The following is a 23349-nucleotide window of genomic DNA, read 5'->3' on the forward strand; positions in this document are numbered from 1 at the left end:
ACGTAAATGTCTAAATGAAAAGCAGCACTAGAAGCTGGAGAGGTGGCTCACTGGTTAAGGCCAGGGCCTGCTCTTATAGAGGACCCCGGTTCAGTTGGAAGCACACATGCACCCATGTCAAGTGCCTAACACCTAACTACACATGACTGCAGGTTTAGGGGATCTGGGCCACTGCACACATTTGCACAAACCCACGCACGACACATGCTTAATTAAAAAGCAAAGCAAATCTTTAAAAACCAAAGAAGAAAGCAACACACTGGAGACAGTTTACAATGCAGTACTGGGAGAAGCATGGAGGACTTGTGGAATCCTTTGACATGAGTTATTTCATGAGAGAGGCTAGGTGAAGGTACTCCAGAGCAAATTAACGGATCACTGCCTTACAAAGGAAAGGGCAGACTAATCTAACACAGTGGGAGGAATTATCCTTTAAACCAGCCTTCTTTTGGAGGGACTTCCCTGCCTTCACTGACAGCTGAGAGGAGGAGGAGAAAGGGCTAGGTGCTCCTCTGCAGGAGGCACAGGGGAGCTTGAGCAAACGCAAACACTCACTTTAATCACGTTGTTAGGAGCTCTGTTCTGGTTGAGGTTCTTGATTCTCACCGTCAGCTGGTGAGCGGTCTTACAAGTTACAAGGTACTTGCTGATTAGAGGTTTAGGAAACTCAGTGCCTTCGAAGTGCTTCAGTCCTAAAGCTAACAGACTGAGAGAGAAGCAATGATACAACCTAACTTCACAGACCTTTCTTCAAAAGAGCTCTCCAAACTGCTCTTGCTTCACAAACACTTTCTACACCTTCAGATACTTACCGTGTACTCAGTATTTTAAGAACCAAACATGAAGGGCTCAGTGGCATCTGAGGGAACACCCTGGATTAATCCCAGAGCACTGTTAAAATAAAATTTCTTTAAAGTTCTTTGCATAAACATCCTTGGGGAAACCTTGTGATAAAAACACAGAAGAACAGAAACAGCCAGTGGCACACTCTCAACACCCAGGAAGCTGAAGCAGGAGATGCCATGTTCAAGATCAACCTGGGTTCATGGCAACCCTGTATCAAGAAAACAAGGGCTGAAATGTAACTCACTGGTTACAGTGCTTGCCTACCATATGGGAGGCCAAAGGACTGAACTCCAGTGCCCCATACTCTGGTTTCAAGGATAACATAATCAGGGCACTGGCCAGGCACAAAAGAGACTGGCCCCATTTCAAAAATAACAACAAAAACATGTCACAGAGTGAGCTGTTCCAGGCATGGTGACACACTCTTGCAATCTCAACCCTGTTCAGAGGCTGAGGCAGGAGCAGTGCTCTAAGCTGGAGGCTTACCGAGGCTATACAATAATACTTGGCATCACCCCTCCCCCGCCCCAAATAAAACAGCAAAACCACAGTACTCCCCTCAAACAAACAAAAAGAGAGACCCCAAAAAGGAAACCTGCTCTTAGAACTTAGAGGCAAGAAGGTTCAAAGTTCAAGGTCATCCTCAGTAACATGGTCTTTTCAAGTACAATATTGATACAGGAGGGCCTGCCTCAGAGAACAATAAATAATAACTCAAAGAATAAAATGACAATTTGAAGTCCTTGTCTTTTCTTTTGATTGTTGGTTTGTTTTACCAGACAGGGTTTCTCTGTGTAGCCCTGGATAACCTAAATCTTGAGCTATAGACCAGGCTGACCTGGAACTCATAGATCCACCTGCCTCTGCCTCCCAAGGTCTAGGATTAAAGGCACGGGCCACCACACACTAGCAAGTCCTTGTGCTTTCCAAAAAGCTAATTACAAAATTCCTTAAATTACGGAGCTCTATCAGAATCCCACGAGGGCTGAGGCAGTCCGTCACAGTGCCTAGCATACACAAAGCCCTGGGTTTAACACCCAGTGCCACATAAACCAGGCTAACGGCTCACACCTACATTTCTACCTCTCAGGAGGTAGGAGGAGGATCACAAACTAAAAGGCCAAAGGGTAAATCAAACAAGAACCACTGTCTTTGGGCAGGAGGACAATAGGTTAGAAACTTTCTGCTTTGGAGATTTGCTTTCAGTACTACTACAAGATTGGCTCTCCAAGAAACAAAAGATTAAACAATGCTTTGAAATGCTTCAAAAACCCGTGTGGCAGGGATGGACAGAGGGCTCAGCGCTTAGGAGCACAGCCTAGTCTTCCAGAGGACCCAGAGTCAGATAACAGCACCCACATGGGGACTCACAACAGTACAGAGCTCCAGTTCCAGGGGATCCAACACCCTCAGCTGGCCTCTGTGGGCATGTTAGGTACTTGGTGCACAGACAGACAAGCAGACAAATGAAATAAAAAAAAAAAGTTTTAACCACAAGTGTGGCATCCCCTGCAAAAGACGCGGCTGAAACTGTCCATCTACAAGGCTTTTCTTTGATCTGAGTGTTTGTTATACACATCTGATTTCACCTATGCTTTCAAAAGGAACTGTCTCTGTCTTTGGCTAATGTATTCTTTCCATCCTCACAGTAAACTTACTTGTCCTCAGCCTTGGTGAAGACGATCTTATCCCGAGGATTATTGGCCTTCAGTGAACATATTGGAAGGAGTTCTGGATACATGAAGACCTTGTTTGTGGCCAGGATCCAAGCCACTTGCTTTGGCAAACAGGGAAATTCACTGGCTAGAAGAAAAAAAAAATCTGTGACAATATAATTCAAGGACAAAGAGCTTCACAAAAGCATATAAATCCTTTTACATTCAAGCAGAGATCTCCTCCTCTGACCTAAACCCTTCTCCTTTCCAGTTGTTCAACCTAACATATTCCTAACAGGAGAGAAATCAAGCTGATTCCCTTGTCCTTCCATGTGTGGAACACTTCATCCTCTAATGACAGGAACATAAGGCACCTAACAGTGCCTACAGGTACTGTTATCCCCAGACATCTTTTCAACCCTTCTTTCTGTAAACATTCTTTACAACACAAAGAACTTTCAGCAAGATTCTTGTTCCTCCAAGATAAAAATTATACTTTGTTTGTTCTGTTTTACAAATCTGGTATTCTAGATGACAGTGAGAAGAAACAGTGCAGAAAATTGCAACTGGGACTGATGACCTGAATTCAACACCTGGGACCCACAGCTGTCATGTGCATTATGGTACTATATCTCTCTATCTCTCTCCCCCAACCCTGTGTTGTAATATGTTGTAAATATGATTTACAAACACACAGAAAGTATAAGTGACATTTCCACTTCAAATGAAATGTTGATTCCCGGTGTCATGCCCCAACTTAGAAATCAACATTAAACGTTTGTCACACGTGGTAGGTAGTACTTTACCACTGAGCTGCATTTCTAGACATAACAATCTGATCTTAATGAATCTGGGTAAGAATTTAAACAAGGGACAGGGAGATGGCTCACTGGGTAAGAACACTAACTGCACTGGGTAGTGGTAGCCCAAACATTTAATCCCAGAACTGGGAGGCAGAGGCAGACAGATCTCTGTGAATTTTAGGCCAGCCTGGTCTACAGAGTGAGTTTGAGGACAGACTCTAAAGAGACACAGAAAACCCTTCCTGGAAAAACTCCAACCCTAAGAATTGTACATAAAAAATTATGAAAGAATCTCATCTCTCGCTGTGTCTCCTACCAGTCTTCTTGGCGGTTTTCTGAGGACTGCAGTCAACACTGACATGTGTGAAGTCTTCAATGAGCTGCATAGCTCCCATCCAGTTACAGGGTTGGAACAAAGTCTGAAAGTTGGGGTTGAACTGTTGGTGAAGGGCGATGGAGTTCTCTGCAAAGGTTCCCAGCTCTTTCTGACAAGAAAGGACACAAAGGAGGTCTGAGAGGATTCCAGAAAACTAATACCACAGCCCTCAGTCTCTGAAGGGGTCAGGGCTCTTGCCGGTATAGGACTAGAGGCAGTAAAAATCTCTCTTAACTGAAATGGTTCCATTATGACTTCTCTGTCTTTGTCCTCAGCCATTCAGGGACTAGACCTACATTCATTTGTCATACTTTTCTTTGAAGTCTGGCACTGAGCATTCCGCAGATGCATGCTATCTAGAAGCAGGACTCAGCAGAAGAGCTGCTGAGAAGTATGCTCAAAGCCCCAGATTTGAACTTCAGCACTGGGGGAGAGGGAAGGGGGAAGATTACAGGCACACACACACACACACTGGTTTTTTTTTTTTTTTTTTGAGACTCACTCTGTAGCCCAGCACAGCCTTGAACTCATGATCCTCCATTCTCATTCACCAAAGTACTAGAAATAAAGGGAACTACCACCCCTTCCTCCTGTTTTTAGAGAAATATTTTCTGAGGCTTGGTAGTGGTGGCACACGCCTTAAACCCAACACTCAGTAGGAAGAGACCGGAGGATCTCTATGAGTTCCAGGACAGATTCAAAAGCTACACAGAGAAACCCTGTTTTCAAAACAAAACAAAAAACAACAACAACAAAACAAAAAAACCAGAAAGATCTGGAGAGATGGCTCAACAGTTTAAAAAGCTTATTGCTCTTGTGAGGACCCAGACTCAGTTCCCAATATCCATATGATGGCTTACAGCCATCCATAACTCTAGTTCCAGGGGATGAGACACCCTCTTCTGCCCTCCACAACCACCAAACACACTGCCCACATACATAGAGGCAAGCAAAACACACATAGACATAAATCTAATTTTTAAAAGTTTTCTGAGTAGCCGGGTGATGGTGGCGTATGCCTTTAATCCCACCAGCACTCGGGAGGCGAGGCAGGCGGATCTCTGTGAGTTCCAGACCAGCCTGATCTACAAGAGCTAGTTCCAGGAAGGCCTCCAAAGCCACAGAGAAGGGGGTTGGAGAGATGGCTCAGAGGTTAAGAGCACAGACTGCTCTTCCAGAGGTCCTGAATTCAATTCCCAGCAACCACATGGTGGCTCACAACCATCCCTTATGAGATCTGGTGCTCTCTTCTGGTGTGCAGATATACATGGAAGAGTGTTGTATACATAATGAATAAATAAAATCTAAAACAAAAAAAAAAAAGAAAAAAGAAAAAACCACAGAGAAACCCTGTCTCAAAAAAACAAAAAAAAATTTTCTGAGTAATGCATCAAATGAAAACTTTCTCGTCATCATCTGAATACAGTAACAAGTAAACAGACTCTTTACCACAAAGCAGCTGGGCATATTAGCAAACACATCATGGAACCACAAAAGCGCTTTCTCCAGGGTGCACATACCCTAGAGAGCCCCTCCCAGGAGAGTTTTCCTTACCTCCCTTCACAGATCTACTATTAACTCTTCAAGAAAGAAAAGTGGGGAGGGGTGAAAGAGGGAATGGGAATGAGGGAAGACCCATTAAAGTCCATAAATCTTTCAAAACACTTAAAATAACATAAGCAGAATTAATTCTATACTAAACATTAAAGCTGAGCATAATAAACAGATCACAAACTCAACATCCTTAATAGAGTGCTTGCCTAACATGCAGGAAGCCCTGGGTTACATCCACAGCACCCCATAAACTGGGCACTGTAGTGTACGTCTGCAGTGTACTGGGACTCTTGTCAGGTAGAGGAAGGACGATCAGAAGTACAAGGTCAACTACATAGTGACTCTGAGGCCAGCTTGGACTACATGAGACCCTCTCTCAAAACAGGAAAGACAAAAAGGATCCCAAGATGAGGAGGATGTGGTGAAGATGACATTGAAAATATTTCCCGAGACTCAGGGTTCTACCAAGAACAAGAAAACAGGGGAAGCCACAGGACAAGCAGGTACAGTGACCAAACACATCCAGTAGAGAAGATGAAATATAGATTATAATCAGTGAATAACATTAACAGTGAGAAACCACTTGTCAAGCCAATGTCAAACTTAAGTCTTCGGAGTTACGGATGCATGGAATCTTACCAGAAATACTCTGGTGGTGCTGGCCTCGGAGCTCAGATTGGGGTTGGAGGTGGTGAGAAGGTAGACTTGTGTCAAGAGCTGAACATGCTGGGAAGGAAAGAAAACTGACATGTTAAAATGTTGCTGTTTCAGAAACACAGATCTTACCAAGAGCTCTGCAGATGTATCAAACATATCTTGCTTCCAGAGGGACTAGAGCAAAGCAGGATCTTGGCATGAGTTTCTGAGATATGTTCCTTTGAACAAGACCACAAACTCAGACAAACTTGAACCTCAAACTAGAGAGACTAAGACTGAAAGAGAAAAACTAATCCTGACCGTTCCCCAAGTTTGAATGCATTACCTAGAACTCTGAATTCCCAGATCCTGCACTTTATCAGGTCTTTATTTGCTTTCCTGCCTGAGCCACAGGCCAGGAACATGCTGTTCTCTCAAGGTTTTAGTGGACTGGAGGTCCTGTGGCCCGTGGTTTCAATGCAAAGCAGGACAGCCATCTCTGACTTTGCAACACTCTCACTTTGGCTTCCGTGTTCAGCTGGGAGATGATACAATTACAAGACAAAGAGAAGACTCTTGCCTGCTGCATCTGCTGCTGAAGCCTGCTCCTCTGTGCTGGGTCTAGAATCAGGGTCTGGAGGACTATCTCCTTCTGAAGTTTAAGCCTCTCCACTTCAGGCTGGGATTTGCATGCAGATTTTTTCATTTTCAGCTGTTCAAGCAGCTCTTTCACTGTCCGATGCCGTTCATTCAGTAAGTTGGCCAATGGTTCCTCAAACCTATTTCCAACAAGGAAAAAATGTGTATATTTCCTAGTCCAGAACACATCAAATTCCTTGTAATCATGTATTAACCAAGCCTCAACAATGTCCATTTACTTTTTATAAAAATAAATTTTATTTTTTAAGATATATACTTTTTTAATTTTATGTGCACTGGTGTTTTGCCTGCTTCTATGTCTGTGTCAGGGTGTTAGATCGTCTGGAACAGGAGCTATAGACAATTGTCAGATGCCATGTGGTTGCTGGGAATTGAACCTGGGTCCTCTTGAAGAGCACCTAGTGCTCTTAGCACTGAGCCTAAGATTTTTTTAAATCTCAGTATAACAACTATTCATGCTCCTTAACCAAATAATTTCCTCAGACTGTTAGGAATATAATCAAATGAAATAATTCATGCCTAGAATGCTTGATGCCCTGGGTTCAAGCTCCAGCAATGTCAAAGAAGATTTCTCAGCAACAGTGACAGAAAACCTCTTAAAAGTACACCATTTAGTCTCTCATTTATCTGCAACTCCAGCCCTTTCCATTCTAGCTACCCTTCATTCACTTAGGAAAAGTGAAAGCCCAGGGGGAGGAGACACCTCCACTGGTATAGAGAATGCTTCTCTTGTAATGTGAGTTCTGGGTTTATTTCCTAGCACCAAAAACCAAAACACAAAAGCCTGGCAAAGCCTTTCTACAATGTAACACAAAAGAAATATGCTAAACTCCAAGGCAGGTTCAATGAAGAAGAGCTGTTAGTTTAAGCATATACTACATCAATGCAAATTATCTTCTTTTATCATTCTAACTCCTTTCTGTGTTGCCTGAGCATAACTGTGTTGTCCTGCATCACACGCCTAGAACATCTGGCCTCAAACTCACAGAGATCAGACTTAATTATTTTTATTTCATGTGTATTAATGTTTTGCCGGCACTTATGTCTGTGTACCACAATGTTGCATACCCATTTTCTACAAGATTGAAACATCCCATCTTTGCAGGGAACCCCTAGAGAACAGAAATAAATAAATGGCTTCAGGACGTCCCTGAACTGACCAGTTTCACCAGGCCCTTCCTTCCTAAGAGTAAACAATAAAGACTGCTGAGCACCTCACTCCCACAAGTCAAGCTGCCAACAAGAAGCACATCATCCAAGCATCCCAAGAGAAGCAGAAACCTGGAAGACAGCAACCCGGGATAAGGTTAGACCAACTGAGCCTACCGGAAGAACACTAGAAACTGTTGAGCTTCCTGCAGTGTGCTCCAGGTGTGCAGATTTGGGGAGTGGTCACCTACAATGGGGTGAGTTTTGCGTGATGCAGTTGTCTTTGAATCAATTCTGCTTCTGTAATTAACCCCAATAAAACCCACTCTTTCACAAAGATGGACGATCCTGGTCATATCTGTGCTTGGTCTGGCCTGGCCTCCCTAAGGGGGTGATTAGACCTATGTGTTGAGTGCTACATCTTTCCATGTGATGTCTGTCACAGAATACAAGGGTGGCATGCATGAGGAGGCAGGCGGGGGGTGGGGGGTGCATCAGATGCCTGGAACTCAAGTTATAGACAGTTGTGAAGCACCAAGTGAGTCCTGGGCACTGAACCTGGATCCTCTGGAAGAACAGCCAGTGCTCCCAACCAGTGAGCCATCTCTCCAGCCCCAGGAAAGACTTAGTAAAAAAGTTTCTCAGACTGCCTCTTGAAATTGTGAAGCATAGGGGCAGATGAAAGGATCGGGCTTGAGTGTATGCTAGCAGAGAAACTGAACAATTTAATTTATCATTTCTCTTGGAAACAAAGGCATGATCTGAAGCAACAGAGGCAATATTATTCCCTAACAGACTGACATAGACAAGCACTTCTCTAAAAATTTGCTTCAGTACTCCCTTTGCTGCTCAACTGATGATTGGATGGTGGTGGCCTTCAGAGACAACCCCTACTCTCTGTAAGAAGCTTTTGTTGATGTTAACAAGCAGTTGAACAGGTGTGGGTAAGTGGATACAGAACACGGAAAGGTCCAGAGCATCAGCAGAGCCATACTTAGGTTTTGGGCCACCATCAAGAGATAGAAAACAAGAAAAGGAGGGGAGGCCGGGCATTGGTGGCGCACGCCTTTAATCCCAGCACTTGGGAGGCCAAATAGGGTGATCTCTGTGAGTTCCAGGCCCACATGGTCTACAGAGTGAGTTCCAGGACAGCCAGAGCTACATAAAGAAACCCTGTCTTGAAAAACGAATAAAAAAAAAAAAAAGGAGAGTGCTGGAAACATGGCACAGTGGTTCATACAAAAGACTCAGGTCGATTCCCAGCACCTACACAGTGGCTCACAACCATCTACAAGTTCAATTCCAAGCATCCAATGCCACCTTCTGGCCTCCGGGTCACTGCACGCATGTGATGCTCTGCCATATATGCACACAAAACACCCACCAAAATAATTAAATTAAATTTTTTAAAAAGGCAGGAAAAGGAAAACTCATTTGTCTTTCTTTTTAGTTACAATTCAACAAAGAGGCAAGCTTATTTGTGAAGACATGCAAGCAACCCTATGATAGAGGACAGCTGCTATTGCCTTGGTTCTGGAGGGAAATCAACCTCCCCCCGACACACACACACTTTTGTTTGCTTTTTCAGGAGAGTGTTGTAGACAGAAACAATAACCAGTCAAGCTATGACTGTGTCACAGTGACCTAAAGTCTGCTGATCTTCTGGGCCTGAAGGCCTAAGAATGATACTGCCCTGGGACCTCTGCCCCAGTGAAATCAAGATTACCATGGAGGAACCTAGAGTGAATATTCAGGAAGCCTGTAAGTCTCTGTCATTGTTTAATTAGATTCAGTAGCTACCAGATCTATATTGCCTGCTTTTACTCCAGTGAAATTTATCCTTCTCAGATCTCAGATGGCATTGACAATTGGGATAATGATAGCTTTGTCAGTTTAAGAGCAGCAAGCATACCAACTCCTCCTCCAAGCCTTCTACTGCCTTCTCAGTTCTCTTCACATATACACAGCTGGACTCAAGCTTCACTTTCCGGCATTTATTTGGTCTCTAAAAATTCTAAAGGTCTAAGAAAGTATTTTAAGGTATGTAAATACAAGCTGTAAAGGTCTAAGAAAGTGATTTAAGGCACATTGAAAAAATGAAAACTGCTTCAGAATTCTTTCCCTCTGTGCTAATATTATATTAAGATTTCAAAAGTTCAGAGTTTTAACATTAATCAATGGAGTTCTGATACACTGTTAGTCTAGGGCCTGGTAAAGCACTGCTACTATTATCATAGTCACAAGTATAAAATTTAAAATACCCATAGGACTGGAGAGATGGCTCAGCAGTTAAGAGCACTGACTGCTCTTCCAGAGGATCTGGGTTCAATTCCCAGCACTGACATGGCAGCTCATAGCTGCCTGTAATGTTAAATTCTGACTCTCACACAGACATACATGCAGCAAAACACCAATGGACATAAAGTAAGAATAAATAAATTATTTAAAAATATTTTAATTCCCTCTGCTTCTCTTCTAAATAAAGACATAAAAGTGCTTCCCACTGTCCTAAAAACATCTCTCTGTCCAGTTTATATATCCAATCCTCTGGGAAGAGTGTTGATGCTTTTAACCCAGAAACAGTTTTGCGTCCCAAGCATCTACTGTGACTCAAATGCATGAGTCTCCTGCCTTTTCTGCAATGTGGATTTCACTATATGTTACAAGAAGTGGTAATGCTAATATCTGAAACTTTCATCTCATTCTGTAAAGTTAAATGTTCTTCTACAGTTCAGGGAATTTACTTGAATCCAATTTTCATAGGCCAATTGGACTCCAGATAAGTGCTGTAAAACAACAACATAAGTTTCCCAATCTATCTAGTCTTGAGAATAGGATCTTTCTCCCCTGGTCTTAGTCCTCTCCTACCCCAATGACTAACACTGTGGGCTTAGAAGTTTCAAATGAACACCTTGTACAAAAATTTTCCCTTAAACCCTTAACTTAACCTTCTCTCCCGAGTGTATCTGTACCAACTGATACAAATAAACCATGACTGCACAAGCACCTGGCCAGAATCTGCTATCCAAGACCTTTCCTAAGTATCTTGTCCAAAGCAGTATAGGCTCACCAAATGCTACGACTAGGGCTGTACTCCCCTAACTCCAGAAGATCCTATACAGCCTGGACAGCATGCAAACATTCTTCGGTCCCCAACAACAATGCCCCACTTTAAGCAGGAAGTAATCACTTATAAGTAACATTACAGAAAAAGGCACGTTTCTGCCTACTGCCCCATCAGAGCAGGCACTTATGTTTTGCTCAACAATCCCCAAGTGACATCGAGACACCACAGTGGAGGGTGTCCTGTGGCTGGCCTTGTGAAGCTCTGTACCTCTCCAGCACCACTCGCATGGAAAGGCTGCTCTCAGTGCCAGCTTTGATATTTCTCCCTTCCCAAACAGACACAGCTTTTTCTATAACTGTGCTGCCCCATAACAAGGAGACCATTTTTGTTTGTTGGCTTGTTAACTAACTCACATCCAGGACTCCTCACCCTAAACAAGAAAGAGGCTGAGGAAGATTAAAAGTAATTTCTTAAAGAACAAACAAACAAAAAAGCCAAAAATATCAAGCCTCTTCATAAACACAGTATCCCTTCATGCTACATCTCAGCCAGCATAGCATACCGCAGGGTTTGAGGGGTGTTGAAGTTAGGCCGAGACTCTGATACACGCTCCTCTTCCTCTGGGCCATCTTCTTCCATATTGGAGAATCCCATTTCATCTTGGAACTGTGGGCAGAAGAAAAGGAGGGTTTTCTTGAGAAAATGGTCCCTTTGTAAGCCACACTAGCGGTAATAAGTATCAGTAAAACTAGAGAATTCAAGAACTTTAGTAATGTTGGGTTTCAAAAGAGACCCTCTGCGGGAGTTGGCTCAGGAGTTAAGAACACTTGTTCTATCAAGCCAGGCACTGGTGGCACACGCCTTTAATCCCAGCACTAGGGAGGTAGAGGCAGGCAGATCTCTATGAGTTCGAGGCCAGACTGGTCTAGAGAGCCAAGTGCCAGGATAGGCTCCAAAGCTACATACACAGAGAAACCCAGACTCGACAAACAAAAACAAACACCAAAAAACACTTGTTCTTACATAGGACCCAGATTCAATTCCCAGCACCAACATGGCAGCACAAACCACCTGTAACTCCAGTCCAGGGAATCCAATGCCTTCTTCTGACCATCATAGGCATCAGGCATGAGATGTACAGACATGAAGGGAAACACTGATTCACATAGGAATATTTCCCACTGTTCTCATAATGAAGAGTTGTGAAGCCCAGTCACAAAGGGTACATCTACAAACACTCCTGCACCTAAGCCTCATGGAACACTATGGAAGAAAAGCAGAAAGACTGTGAGAGCCAGAGGAACAGGGAGTGTGGCAACAAGGCAATGTCTCCTAGGAATGTCACAAGTTGCACCAATAAAGTCTCACCAACATGACTGACTAAATATGAGCTGCACAAGGACAACAGACATGCTAGCTGGACAGGGGAAAGCCCATGAGATCTCAACCCTACACAAAGAACCACAGACAATTAAGGATTGCTGGGACTGGGAGAAATAGTCTTGCCCAGAGAAGAGAACACCAATTGGTTATCTAATACCACATGGTCAGCCTTAAAAACATACCCACAAGTAATATTACAAAGACAGAACAGGTTGTACTTATGTATTTAGGAACATACATACATATATACATACATACATACATACATACATGCCCACATAATAACAATTAATGAAAACAGAAGACATGAATTTGCAAGAGAACAAAGAGGGGTCTTTGGGAAGGTTTAAAGAGAGGAAAGAAAGAGTAATATGAAGTAATTTTATTATAATCTCAAAAATTAAAAAATAATTAAAATAAAATTGGTATTTTTGTAAAAAAAAAAAAAATCAGAGCTAAAATGGAGCTAATCTCACTTCAGGGGTCTCAAAGCCCCATACTAGCAATGACAAAAATACTAAAAAAAAGGTCTTTCGAGATGGAGAGACGGATCACAGGTTAAGAGCACTGACTGCTCTTTCAGAGGTCCTCAGTTCAATTCCCAGAAACCACATGGTGGCTCACAACCATCCGTTATGAGATACGGTGGCCTCTTCTGGTGTGCAGATATACATGGAAGCAGAATGTTGTATACATAATGAATAAGTAAAATCTTAAAAAAGAAAAAAAAGTCTTTCAACTGGTCAACTTTTAAACTGAGAGAGAACAGATAACTCAAAACTCATTCTCTTCCACAGAAATACCTTAGTGTGTGACATATGTATGAATATGAGTGTTATGGGAATGGAGAGATCACAGTGTGAGGTAGGCTATCTTCCTCAATTGCTGTCTTTCCTTTATTTCCATCCCTTTCTTTTCTTTTCTGATACAAACCATACTCTTTATTAAAGAAATATGGTCAAGGTTGTAGTTAAGTGACCCAGGTAAGGAGATACTGGGCCCCTCAGCTCAGAGCCAGGTGTGGAAGATGGGAGGGACAGAGGACTTTCATCTGGCACAGCCTCAGAGTTGTGAAAAGTTCTGGAAGCCAGGCTGTAATATCTTTACTATGCCATTGTCTATCACCACAGAGAACTTCTACAGCCCATGATTCCCAACAAGAGACATCAAAGAATCATCCTGTAACAAATCTGTCTCCTTCCCAAAGTCCCCATTGTGTCAGCCAAGAGACAAGCCTTACCTTGTGGGCTCAACCCCACTCTTCCATCACAGACATCTCTAACATTCAGACATGCCACCACATACACTCTCTTGGCCCTCAGAGCCCCTCATCGCTCCACAAAAACAGCCCAGGTGGGTCTTAGAACACATAGGACTAAACATACCAGTAACTCCAAACAACCCACCTTTCTTGTCCTTTACCCTCTTCCTGGACTGCCCTTCAAACACCTCCACTGAGGGGCTGCCATCTCCCTCCTTGATTGGGGCCAAGGCCATCACAAACACTGCTGAAGCTGTGGCCAGAGCCATGCGCCACCCTGATGCTTAGTACCCTACTCTGCCTGCCACGGACCAATGGCATGGACCATCAAGCTGACTCTGCAGCTCAGGATGTGTAGCTCCACCTTCACAGCCACCCCTCCACCCAGCCCACTCCTAAATCACGTCTTAAATCTGATCTCTCATGAGCTCCAGGGAACTACTTCTCTGTGCACACCACAGCTGGGATTACAGGCACACACCAGAACACAGACTTTTATGTGGGTTCTGAAATATGAACTCAGTTCCTCATGATTGTATGGCAAGCACATAACCAACACAGCCATCTCCACAGTAGCCAGACTCGGGTGTGTGTGTGTGTGTGTGTGTGTGTGTGTGTGTGTGTGTGTGTGTGTGTGTGTGTGTGTGAGAGAGAGAGAGAGAGAGAGAGAGAGAAGAGAGAGAGAGAGAGAGAGAGAGAGAGAGAGAGAGGTGCAGTGGAGTATCCAAGAAGGCCAGATGAGGGTGTCTGATCCTCTGAAGCTAGGATCACAGGTAGCTGTAAACAACTGGACACTGGATCCTCTGGAAAAGCAGCAGGTGCGCTTTAACACTGAGCCATCTCTCCAGCTTCCTCACACACCTCAAATACCTTTAGACAGACAGATTTACCCGCTACTCCCCTCTGGAACCACCCACTCCAGTCTAACCTAAAATCAAGAGACAATTTTATGAAAACCATGTCTCTATGATCACTGCCCAAATGACAGTCTGCACCGATAGGCTGCTAGCAATAGCTGAGGATAATCAAGGGTTAACTACATGTGGATAATCCAGAGTCTATTACTCAGAATTCCCTGGCCATTGTAGTCTTGGCACAGCCAGACAATTCTGCTGGAGAGAAAATCGCTAAGAGCAAAGGACAGAGCTTACTAAGGAATTTCACAAAGCTACTCACTCAAAATCATTACTCACAGTTTCAAATAGCTCTTCCATCAGCCCATTCACTTCTTTTTCTGTGAAAAGGCAAAGAAGGATGTTAGTGGAACTAAATTACATTTTGCAGTAAGGAAGACATCTATGGAGATGATGTATGTTTCTCCCAAGGCATCTGAACAAATGCTCATATCCGTTCTTCAAGCAGTAACTCAAAGACAGTTATGAAGCACCAACCGTGCTTCAATTCCTGCTCAAGATGCTTGGGATACATAAAAGAAAAAAAAAAAGTTTATTTCCATCAAGTTTAAATTCTAGTGGAAATATACATAGAAAATGATCAATCATTTTATAATAAAAGCAGTTCTCAGGACAGTGTTGTAACATAGCGGTTCAGAGTCAATACCACACGAGTTACTTAAGTCAGCAGCAAACTATGGCTAGACAATGAGATTCTGTCTCAAAAGCAAAACAAGATGAACAAACATAGACTTGGAGAGCTAGCTAATAAAACAAGTAAATTAAAACGTTCCCATTTTCAGGGCTAGAGAGATGGCTCAGAGGTTAAGAGCACTGGCTGATCTTCCAGAGGTCCTGAGTTCAATTCCCAGCAACCACATGGTGGCTCACAACCATCTATAATGAGATCTGGTGCCCTCTTCCAGCATGCAGGCATCCATGCATGCAGAACATTGTATACATAATAAATAAAATCTTTAAAAAAAACTTAATTAAAAAAAAAAGTTTTCCATTTTGAAGTGTGTAAAGCTAACAGTCATGAAGCCAAATCATCTGAGTTTGATACTGGGGGCCAACATGTTAGGAAGAGAACTGACCCCCGCCCCACCCTGCCTCTCCTCCAGCTGAACCTGCCTCTCCAGCTGGTAGATCTCTTCTGTTTGCAACAGGCCTTTCCTATTCTGTCCCCTTTCACTGAAAATCTTTTAATCCTGCTTTGGTAGCTAAAGTGGCTCATCTTCCGAATCCTTTTCTAAGATTTCTAAAGAAGGACAACCTCTTTCAACAAACTGGCATTCCTCAAGCAACCTACACTGCACCTATCACTTTCTATCCCCTTATTACTCATTGCCTGCAAGGCCTCTGGCCATGTCCACATCCATTTTGGCATTCAATGTATAATACAGCCTTGCCAAATAATAAATGCCAAAATAGGACTATAAGCTGTACAAGTAAATAGCAACTTTCTACATATACACTAAATTTAAACAATTACAGAAATAAACTTAATTGTCTATATTTGAATTAGCCATCAGCTTGCAAAAGGTCTACAGAGTAAACAAAGACATATGGAAAAGACAATAGTGAACCAACTAACTTACTAGTGATTCTCACTGCCCGGTCAGTACGGAAATCCTCTGTGTCTGGTTCATCGAGATCTTCCAGGAAGTTATATTCTGGATCATCATCATCATCTGCTTCATCTAGGGGAAATATTTTAGACAGTTTCTCAAACTCTACCTTTTCCCCCCAAACAGGGTCTCTCCCTCTGTGTGTATGTATGTGCCTGCCTCTCTCTTCCCTTGGCTTTTTGGGACAGTCTCACTGTGTATCTCTAGTTGACCCAGGCCTCACTAAGTAGACCAGACTGCCCTCAAGCCCACAGATCTGCCTGCTTCTGCTTCCTAGGTTGGAAGATTATGGGCTTGCACCACTGTATCACCATGCCCAGACCTCAGCTTTGAACCTTTACCTGTAGAAACAAAAAATTAAAGAACCTTCCAATAAGCATACATATTCTTTTTTTATTTCATTGAACTAGTTTGTGTACAGGTGTGTGAAAGCCTTGGCATGTGTGGTTGTTTGAAAGAGAGTGGCACTCACGGACTCATGTTTTGAATGTTTGCTTCCCAGTTGATGCAACTGTTTTGGACAAAGATGAGGAGCTGTGGCCTCATTGGAGCCAGTGTGTCACTGGGGGTAAGCTTTAAGGTTTCAAAAGTTCACCCCAGGCCCAGTCTCTCTACCTCCAATTTTCAAATAAGATATAAGCTCTCAGCTACTAATTCCGTGCAATGACTGCCTGATTACTACCATTCTCTACTATGATGGTCATGGACTCACCATCTACAACTGTAAACAAGATCCCAACTAAATACTTTCTTTTGAAAGTTGCCTTTGTCATGATGTCTCTTCAGAGCAGTAGAACGCTGATTAAGAGAGCTTGCATGTGGGGCTCAGAGAACATCTTGTAGAAGGTAAATCTCTTCTACCACCATGTGAGTCCCAGGATGGAACTGGGGTCATTGTGCTTGGCAGCAATCACCTTTACACAGAGCCATCTCATCTCAATGACCTTGGCTTTTTTCTTTCTGTTCTTTGAGACAGAGTCATATTAAGTTACCCAAGCCAGCCTCAAAGTTACTGTGTAGCCCTGGCTAGCCTCAAGGTTAGGATCCTCCTACATAGCCTCCCAAGTGTTAAGATTGCAGGCATTTGTCAGGAATGCCACACCTTCCCTGACTTTTAGGTTAACATTTTTCCCCCAATACTTTGTATCACTTTCCATAGCTGACTTGTTGTCCTACTGGCTTTCTCTTCTGAGCCAGGATCCCTCTCTCCTCCAAACAGCATTCAATGTCATCAAGCAGCAAAACATGTGACTTCAGTAGTCACACTCTGATTAGTTAGTCTCAGAAAAAAACTGTTTTCTTCTACTTTGCAAATTTTAGTATGTGTGGCACACACGTGTCAAGATCTGTGGACAATCTACAGAAGAGATGGTTCTCTCCTTCCACCATGTGTGTTCTGGAGATGGCACACAGGTAGTCAGGACTGCAACAAGCACCTTTACCCTGAGTCTTCTCAATGGCCTCAAACAGACATTTTATGTAAAGGCTATTTGTTTTTTGTTTGTTTGTTTGGTTGGTTGGTTGGTTGGGGGTTGTTTTTGGTTTTTCAAGACAGGGTTTCTCTGTGTAGCTTTGGAGCCTATACTGGCACTTGCTCTGGAGACCAGGCTGGCCTTGAACTCAGAGATCCGCCTGCCTCTGCCTCCCAAGTACTGGGATTAAATGCGTGCGCCACCAACACCAGGCATAAAGGCTATTTGTACAATGATATTATAGTGGAAAAAGGAAGAAGACAAATTTCCAACAATTAGGAAAGGACTCTGTGTTAGGTACCCAAGGCAGGCTCCCAAATTGTGCTGCTGGTGGCAATATTTTAGGGTGGATGGTCCAGGTCCTACCTGTGTTTGGTGTTGCTAGGAAACAGAAACCTAAGCACAACTCAGTAGCTCTTAATCAGCATTGAACACTCTGCCCGGCAGTGACTGCCAGCACCTCCTCTGTCTGACTGAGCCCGGGGCTGTTCTAGGGACTGAGCTGTGTCCCCTCCCACGTCTAAACACAAGAAGCTTTGGCCCTGCCCTCTACTCTTCATTAAAACTGTTGTCTCTTTCCACAGAGAGTGGCTGTAGTCAGTGGTTTCTTGTGGAGCCGACTCAGACCTGTAACTGACATCTGGGGCTGAGGAAGCAGTTCAGTGCCACAGCATTTTCTTAACAAGTACAAAGTCCTGGGGTTTGATTCCAACTGCACACAAACTCGTAAAACATCAATATAGATATTTATGATGTCATAGCATGACAAAAATATATACAGAAAAAAGGTGAACAAAAAGTATCACACCAATATTCAGTACATGCATGAGAAAAGTAGTAACATACATATATAATCACCCAGTACAAAAGAGTGTGCACATCATATACATGCTACTACTGAAAACCTAAAGTGTGGCTGAAAAACTAGAAGAAAAACAAAATACAATTAATCTTAGCACTCAGGAGGTACAGGCCTGGTTTACAAAACGAGTTCCAGGACAGCTAGGACTATCACATAGAGAAATCCTGTCTCAAAAAACAAAAGAGAGAGAGAGAGAGAGAGAGAGAGAGAGAGACGAGAGAGAGAGAGAGAGAGAGAGAATATATATTTTTAAAAATTAATAAATGACTTTTTCCCCATTTTTAGGTTTTTGAGACAAGGATTCTCTGTGTACACCTGGCTATCCTGGAACTCGCTCTGTAGACCAGTTTGCCCTCAAACTCATAGAAATCCACTTGCCTCTGCCTCCCAAGTGCTGGGATTAAAGGTGAGGGCCACCACTACCTGGTGGGAACAACATACTCTTTACTATGTTGTATCCATTAAAATAGAAAAGAGGGGCTGGAGAAATGGCTGGCGGCGAGTGGGGGGGGAGGGGGGGACACGGGACAACAGACTGGTTTAAAAATAAAAAATCGGGGCTAGATAAATGGCTCAGTGGTTAAGAGCACTGGCTGCTCTTCCAAAGGACCCGGGTTCAATCCCCAGCGCCCACATGGCAGATCACAACTGTCTAACTCCAAGGTCTTATACCCTCACACAGATGTACATGCAGGCAAAATACCAATGTGTATAAAATAAAAATAAATAAACTCTTCCAAATAAGAAATTGTTTTAAAAGGAAAAAATTGTCTTAAAAATAAAACAATTGTTAAAAAAAATACTAGCTGGCCTTCCAGAGGTCACTTCCATGTTGTTATGTGAATAACCACATGTACATATGCACACATACACACATATACAAAAATTAAAAAAAAAAACTTTAACAAAGAATGGAACTCTGCTTTATAGCCTACACTAATTTTTTCATAATAAGTGTACCCGTTTTGTTAAAAATAAAAATATATGCACTTTTGTTTTTTGGTTTTGGAGATGGGGTTTTAATATGTAGCCTGGAACTTGCTGTATTACCAGGCTGGCCTCAAACTCACAAAGATCCACCTGCCTCTGCTTCTAGATGACTGGGATTAAAGGCATGGGCCACCACTGCCCGGAATGCACACCTTTTGTTTGCAACCATTATAAAACTCACACTGGTCATGAACTCTTAGACTTAAATGACTCTAACCTGCCAATTTCCTGGGAGCCTGCCTGTGAGGCAATGGAGACCCAAGTAGGCTACTTTTGCTCCCTTCTCTGACCTTCCTTCACTCAAGTTGCCCAAGCTCTGAACCTGCTTGCCAGGGATTACCACTGCCTCCCAGACTCTCTTCTTCTTCCCTTTCCAACAAGGCAGATCCAAGACCACTCCCACCCAGGGACACCTCACCACCAGAGCACTGCCAGCTGTCAGACGGTGGCCTTAATTGCCTTGAGGCCCAAGACTAGTCCACACTGCCAGTTCAATTCAAATTTGGTCAAAGCACCTAGACCAAGCAGCTAAAGGAACCAGAATGTAGCCAACAGACAACCTGAGATAGAAGCCATGTCCAATTACCAGCCAAACAGGAAATCAACAACTCGACCCTGCTATAAGTTAGCTCCTCCTAAACACTGTTAACATCCTCCTGAAAGAAGAATAGTGACTTGAACAAAAAGAGACTGAGGGACTGAAGAGATGGCTCAGTGGTTAAGAGCACTGACTGCAGAGGGCCTTTTTCCAGTGCCCACATGGTGGCTCACAACCATTTCCTAGTCCAGTTCCAAGGGCTATGACATGACACCATATTTCGGGCTCTGGGCAATTGGGTCCATGGGGCTCATGGCACACATTACATATGCTGCACATACATACATGCATAAACACATATATACAGACATACATTGATACATATATAAGGTAAAAAAGTTATATACAAAAAATAAAACTTTAAAAATATTAAAAAGAGAAATGTGTGAAATAATCATCTTGTACATTTATTTATTTATTTATTTACTTATTTATTTATTGGTTTTTTGAGAGAGGGTTTCTCTGTGTAGCTTTGGAGCCTATCCTAGTACTCGCTCTGTAGACCAGGCTGGCCTCGAACTCAGATCCACCTGCCTCTGCCTCCCGAGTACTGGGATTAAAGGCGTGCACCACCAACACCGGCAATCATCATCTACATTTTAAAGATTGGTTTCATGAAACACTGATTGGCCAGTAGCCAGGAAGGAAGTATAGGCGGTGTGAACAAACTAAGGATGATGAGAAGGAATTTGTAGAGTCTGAGGACAGATTCCAGCCAGCCAGCCACAGAGCAAGCAGTACATGTAAACAACAAGGTAACAAGCCATGAGCCATGTGGTAAAAGCATAAATAGAAATATGGGTTAATTTCAGTGTAAAAATTAGCTAGTAACATGTCTGAGCAGCTGAGCATTTATAATTTATATTAAGCCTCTGAATCAATTATTTGGGAAGCAATGGCCGGGTATTTGGGAAGTGGTGGTCGGGACTGGAAAAGTCGGTTACATGTCGACCCAAGTTGGGCACCAGATACACATGGAACACATACACACATTCAGGCAAATCACGCACACACATAAAACAAGGTTAATTTTGTTGTCTTTTGATTTGTTTTTGAGACTGGATTTTTCTATGTAGCCCTGGCAGTGCTGGATCCTGCTCAGTAGACCAGATTGGAGTCTGGTCTCAGAGATCCCTGCCTCTTCATACGAAGTGTAGGGATTAAAGATGTGCACTACCATTGCCCAGCTTTAAGATTCTGGCTTTTAAGAATAGGCAGGTTAGATGGTACAAAGAATTTGTGAGAAAAAAAAAAAGGGCAATACATATATTATAAAAATAGACTAACACGGCACACAAAAAAAATTTTTTTAAAGGCTGGAGAGATGGCTCGGAGGTTAAGAGCACCGACTGCTCTTCCAGAGGTCCTGATTTCAATTCCCAGCAACCACATGGTGGCTCACAACCATCTGTAATGAAATCTGGTGCCTTCTTCTGGTGTGCAGATATACATGGAAGCAGAATGTTGTATACATAATAAATAAATGAAATCTTTAAAAAAAAGGATATTTAAAAAAAAATTTTAAGACTTCTTGTTACATGATGTATGAGTGTTTTGCCTTCATGTGAATGTGTATACCATGTGTCTAGTGCCCCAGGAGATTAAGAGAGTCAATGGCTGCACTGGAACTACTGCTATGAATGGTTGTGAGCCACATAATGTGGGTGCTAGGATTCATAACTCACATCCTCTCAAAAACCAGTCAGGACTCTTAACTGCTGAGCAATCTCTCCAAATCCATACATGGTAAAATCTGATAAAGTCCCGTATTTAACATCGCTCCCTATTTGCTAGGTGTGAGAAAGGTCAGATGGCAGAGCTGATCCAGAGACCATCCCTCCTAATCACTGGTTTTCTTTACCCATGTGGTAAATGTCCTGATGGACACACACACGCACACACACACAATTGCACGCACGCACATATGATGCAGCTTTAAAGAAAGAAATTATCACCTATTCACTTCCTGAAATCTTCAGCTCATTTCCCTAATTAATCCTGTCACACACCCTTTCTTCTCCTAAACCAATATTTTCCTTTTGACATAGTCTCTCAGTGCACAGTTTAATATAGCCTTGAATGCATGGTTTTATATATTTTGTTCGTTTGAGATTTGGGGCTAGAAATGAAACACAGCTGCCTTCTAGTGCTAAGTACATTTGTTCCCAATGACCTCTATAGGCTTAGTCTCTCCAGTCTCTTCCTTTGGTTTGAGACAAGAGCCACTAAGTTCCCCAGGATAGCCTCATGTCTTACAGCGCCAACCAGATTCAACTTCCTCAACAGCTGAAATGACAAATCTGAGCTAACATGTCCACTCAAAAACCCACTACTAAAGCTTCCAAATTATAACAATATTTCCCACCCAAAAGATAGAGTAAAACTGAGCAATTGATAACTGCAAACAAAATCACTCACCCTCGTTCTCCACGTCATCATTTAGGAGGCCCCCCAGCCACACCTTCCAGTCCTCATCATCAGCTGTATTTGGGTCATACATGTCCGGGGTGATATCTGGAGCCTGAAGCTCAGCTTCTAGTTGGCCCAGAGGAACATCTTTCAGGGGCATCTTAGACCGAGTTCTGAATGCAATCAGACTATCCTCCATGGGCTGGCCAAAGGAGAAAGAAAAAGCATCCAGTATGTGAAAATAATGCTTCCAAATTCTCCAAACTCCACCCTCTGCAACACACCCTACTTAAAAACCAATTCCTCTCCTCAAGACAGGATAGGTTTCCTGTCTTTCCAGCTGGGTATGGTGGCCCACGCCTTAATTAAGCATTTGGGAGGCAGATACAGGCAGATCTCTGTGAATTCACACCCAGGCTGGTCTACATACTGAATTCCAAGACATCCAGGCTTGTATAGCGAGACCCTGCCTCAATAAACAAAAACAAACAAACAAAACTATGATGATGGGGATTTACTTTCTTCTGAGTCTAGTTTTAAATTCTTGTAGGTTTTGGTTGTCTGAATATTTTTCTTTAATAAATATTTAAGTTTCTCTACAGGGGAGAGTGTCAACACAGTTCCCCACTACCACAAATTATGCACTCAAGTTTTCCAGCTTTGGGGATATCTCAGGGTTCAGCACATCTGACATGCAATGGATAAGCCTTGCCCTGGGCTAAACACCTTTGTGATCATGGCTTATCCCCTGCCAACTAAGTATGACATATTTTTTTTTTAAGACTTATCTTTTAGGGGCTGGAGAGATGGCATAGAGGTTAAGAGCACTGTCTGCTGTTCCACAGGCCCTGAATTGAATTCCTAGCAACCACATGATGGCTCACAACCATCTACATTAGAATCTGATGCCCTCTGTAGGCATCAAGGCACATATGCAGATAGAGCACTCATACACTGAAATAAATGATTTTTTAAGACATAATTTGTAATTTATGAGAGAGACAGGCAGAGACAGAGAGAAAGAGAGAGTTACCTGCAAGTATATATGCACACCACATGTGTGCAATGCCCACAGAAGAGGGAACTGGATACCCAGGAACTGAA

At 42.9% G+C, this 23349-nt stretch overlaps 1 protein-coding gene and 1 non-coding gene across 15 annotated transcripts in view; both read right to left on the reverse strand.

Annotated features, from left to right (window-relative positions):
* Window positions 1-23349, reverse strand: part of LOC100771675 (GON-4-like protein) — a 61673-nt gene that overhangs the window by 16066 nt on the left and 22258 nt on the right. For all 14 annotated transcript variants that reach the window (XM_027393179.2, XM_027393178.2, XM_035450501.1 and 11 more), the window contains 9 exons: window positions 22255-22447; window positions 15885-15986; window positions 14584-14624; window positions 11309-11412; window positions 6451-6649; window positions 5874-5960; window positions 3621-3789; window positions 2505-2649; window positions 556-706 (listed from right to left, as the gene is read on the reverse strand). In XM_027393179.2, coding sequence (XP_027248980.1) covers window positions 556-706; window positions 2505-2649; window positions 3621-3789; window positions 5874-5960; window positions 6451-6649; window positions 11309-11412; window positions 14584-14624; window positions 15885-15986; window positions 22255-22447 — 1191 coding nt within the window. The remainder of the gene's footprint in view (window positions 1-555; window positions 707-2504; window positions 2650-3620; window positions 3790-5873; window positions 5961-6450; window positions 6650-11308; window positions 11413-14583; window positions 14625-15884; window positions 15987-22254; window positions 22448-23349) is intronic.
* On the reverse strand, window positions 22845-23008 carry LOC113833141. Its single transcript, XR_003480694.1, has one exon. It is a non-coding gene; the product is annotated as a U1 spliceosomal RNA (small nuclear RNA).

This window comes from Cricetulus griseus (genome assembly GCF_003668045.3).
Source record: "Cricetulus griseus strain 17A/GY chromosome 1 unlocalized genomic scaffold, alternate assembly CriGri-PICRH-1.0 chr1_0, whole genome shotgun sequence".
Classification (NCBI taxonomy): domain Eukaryota; kingdom Metazoa; phylum Chordata; class Mammalia; order Rodentia; family Cricetidae; genus Cricetulus; species Cricetulus griseus.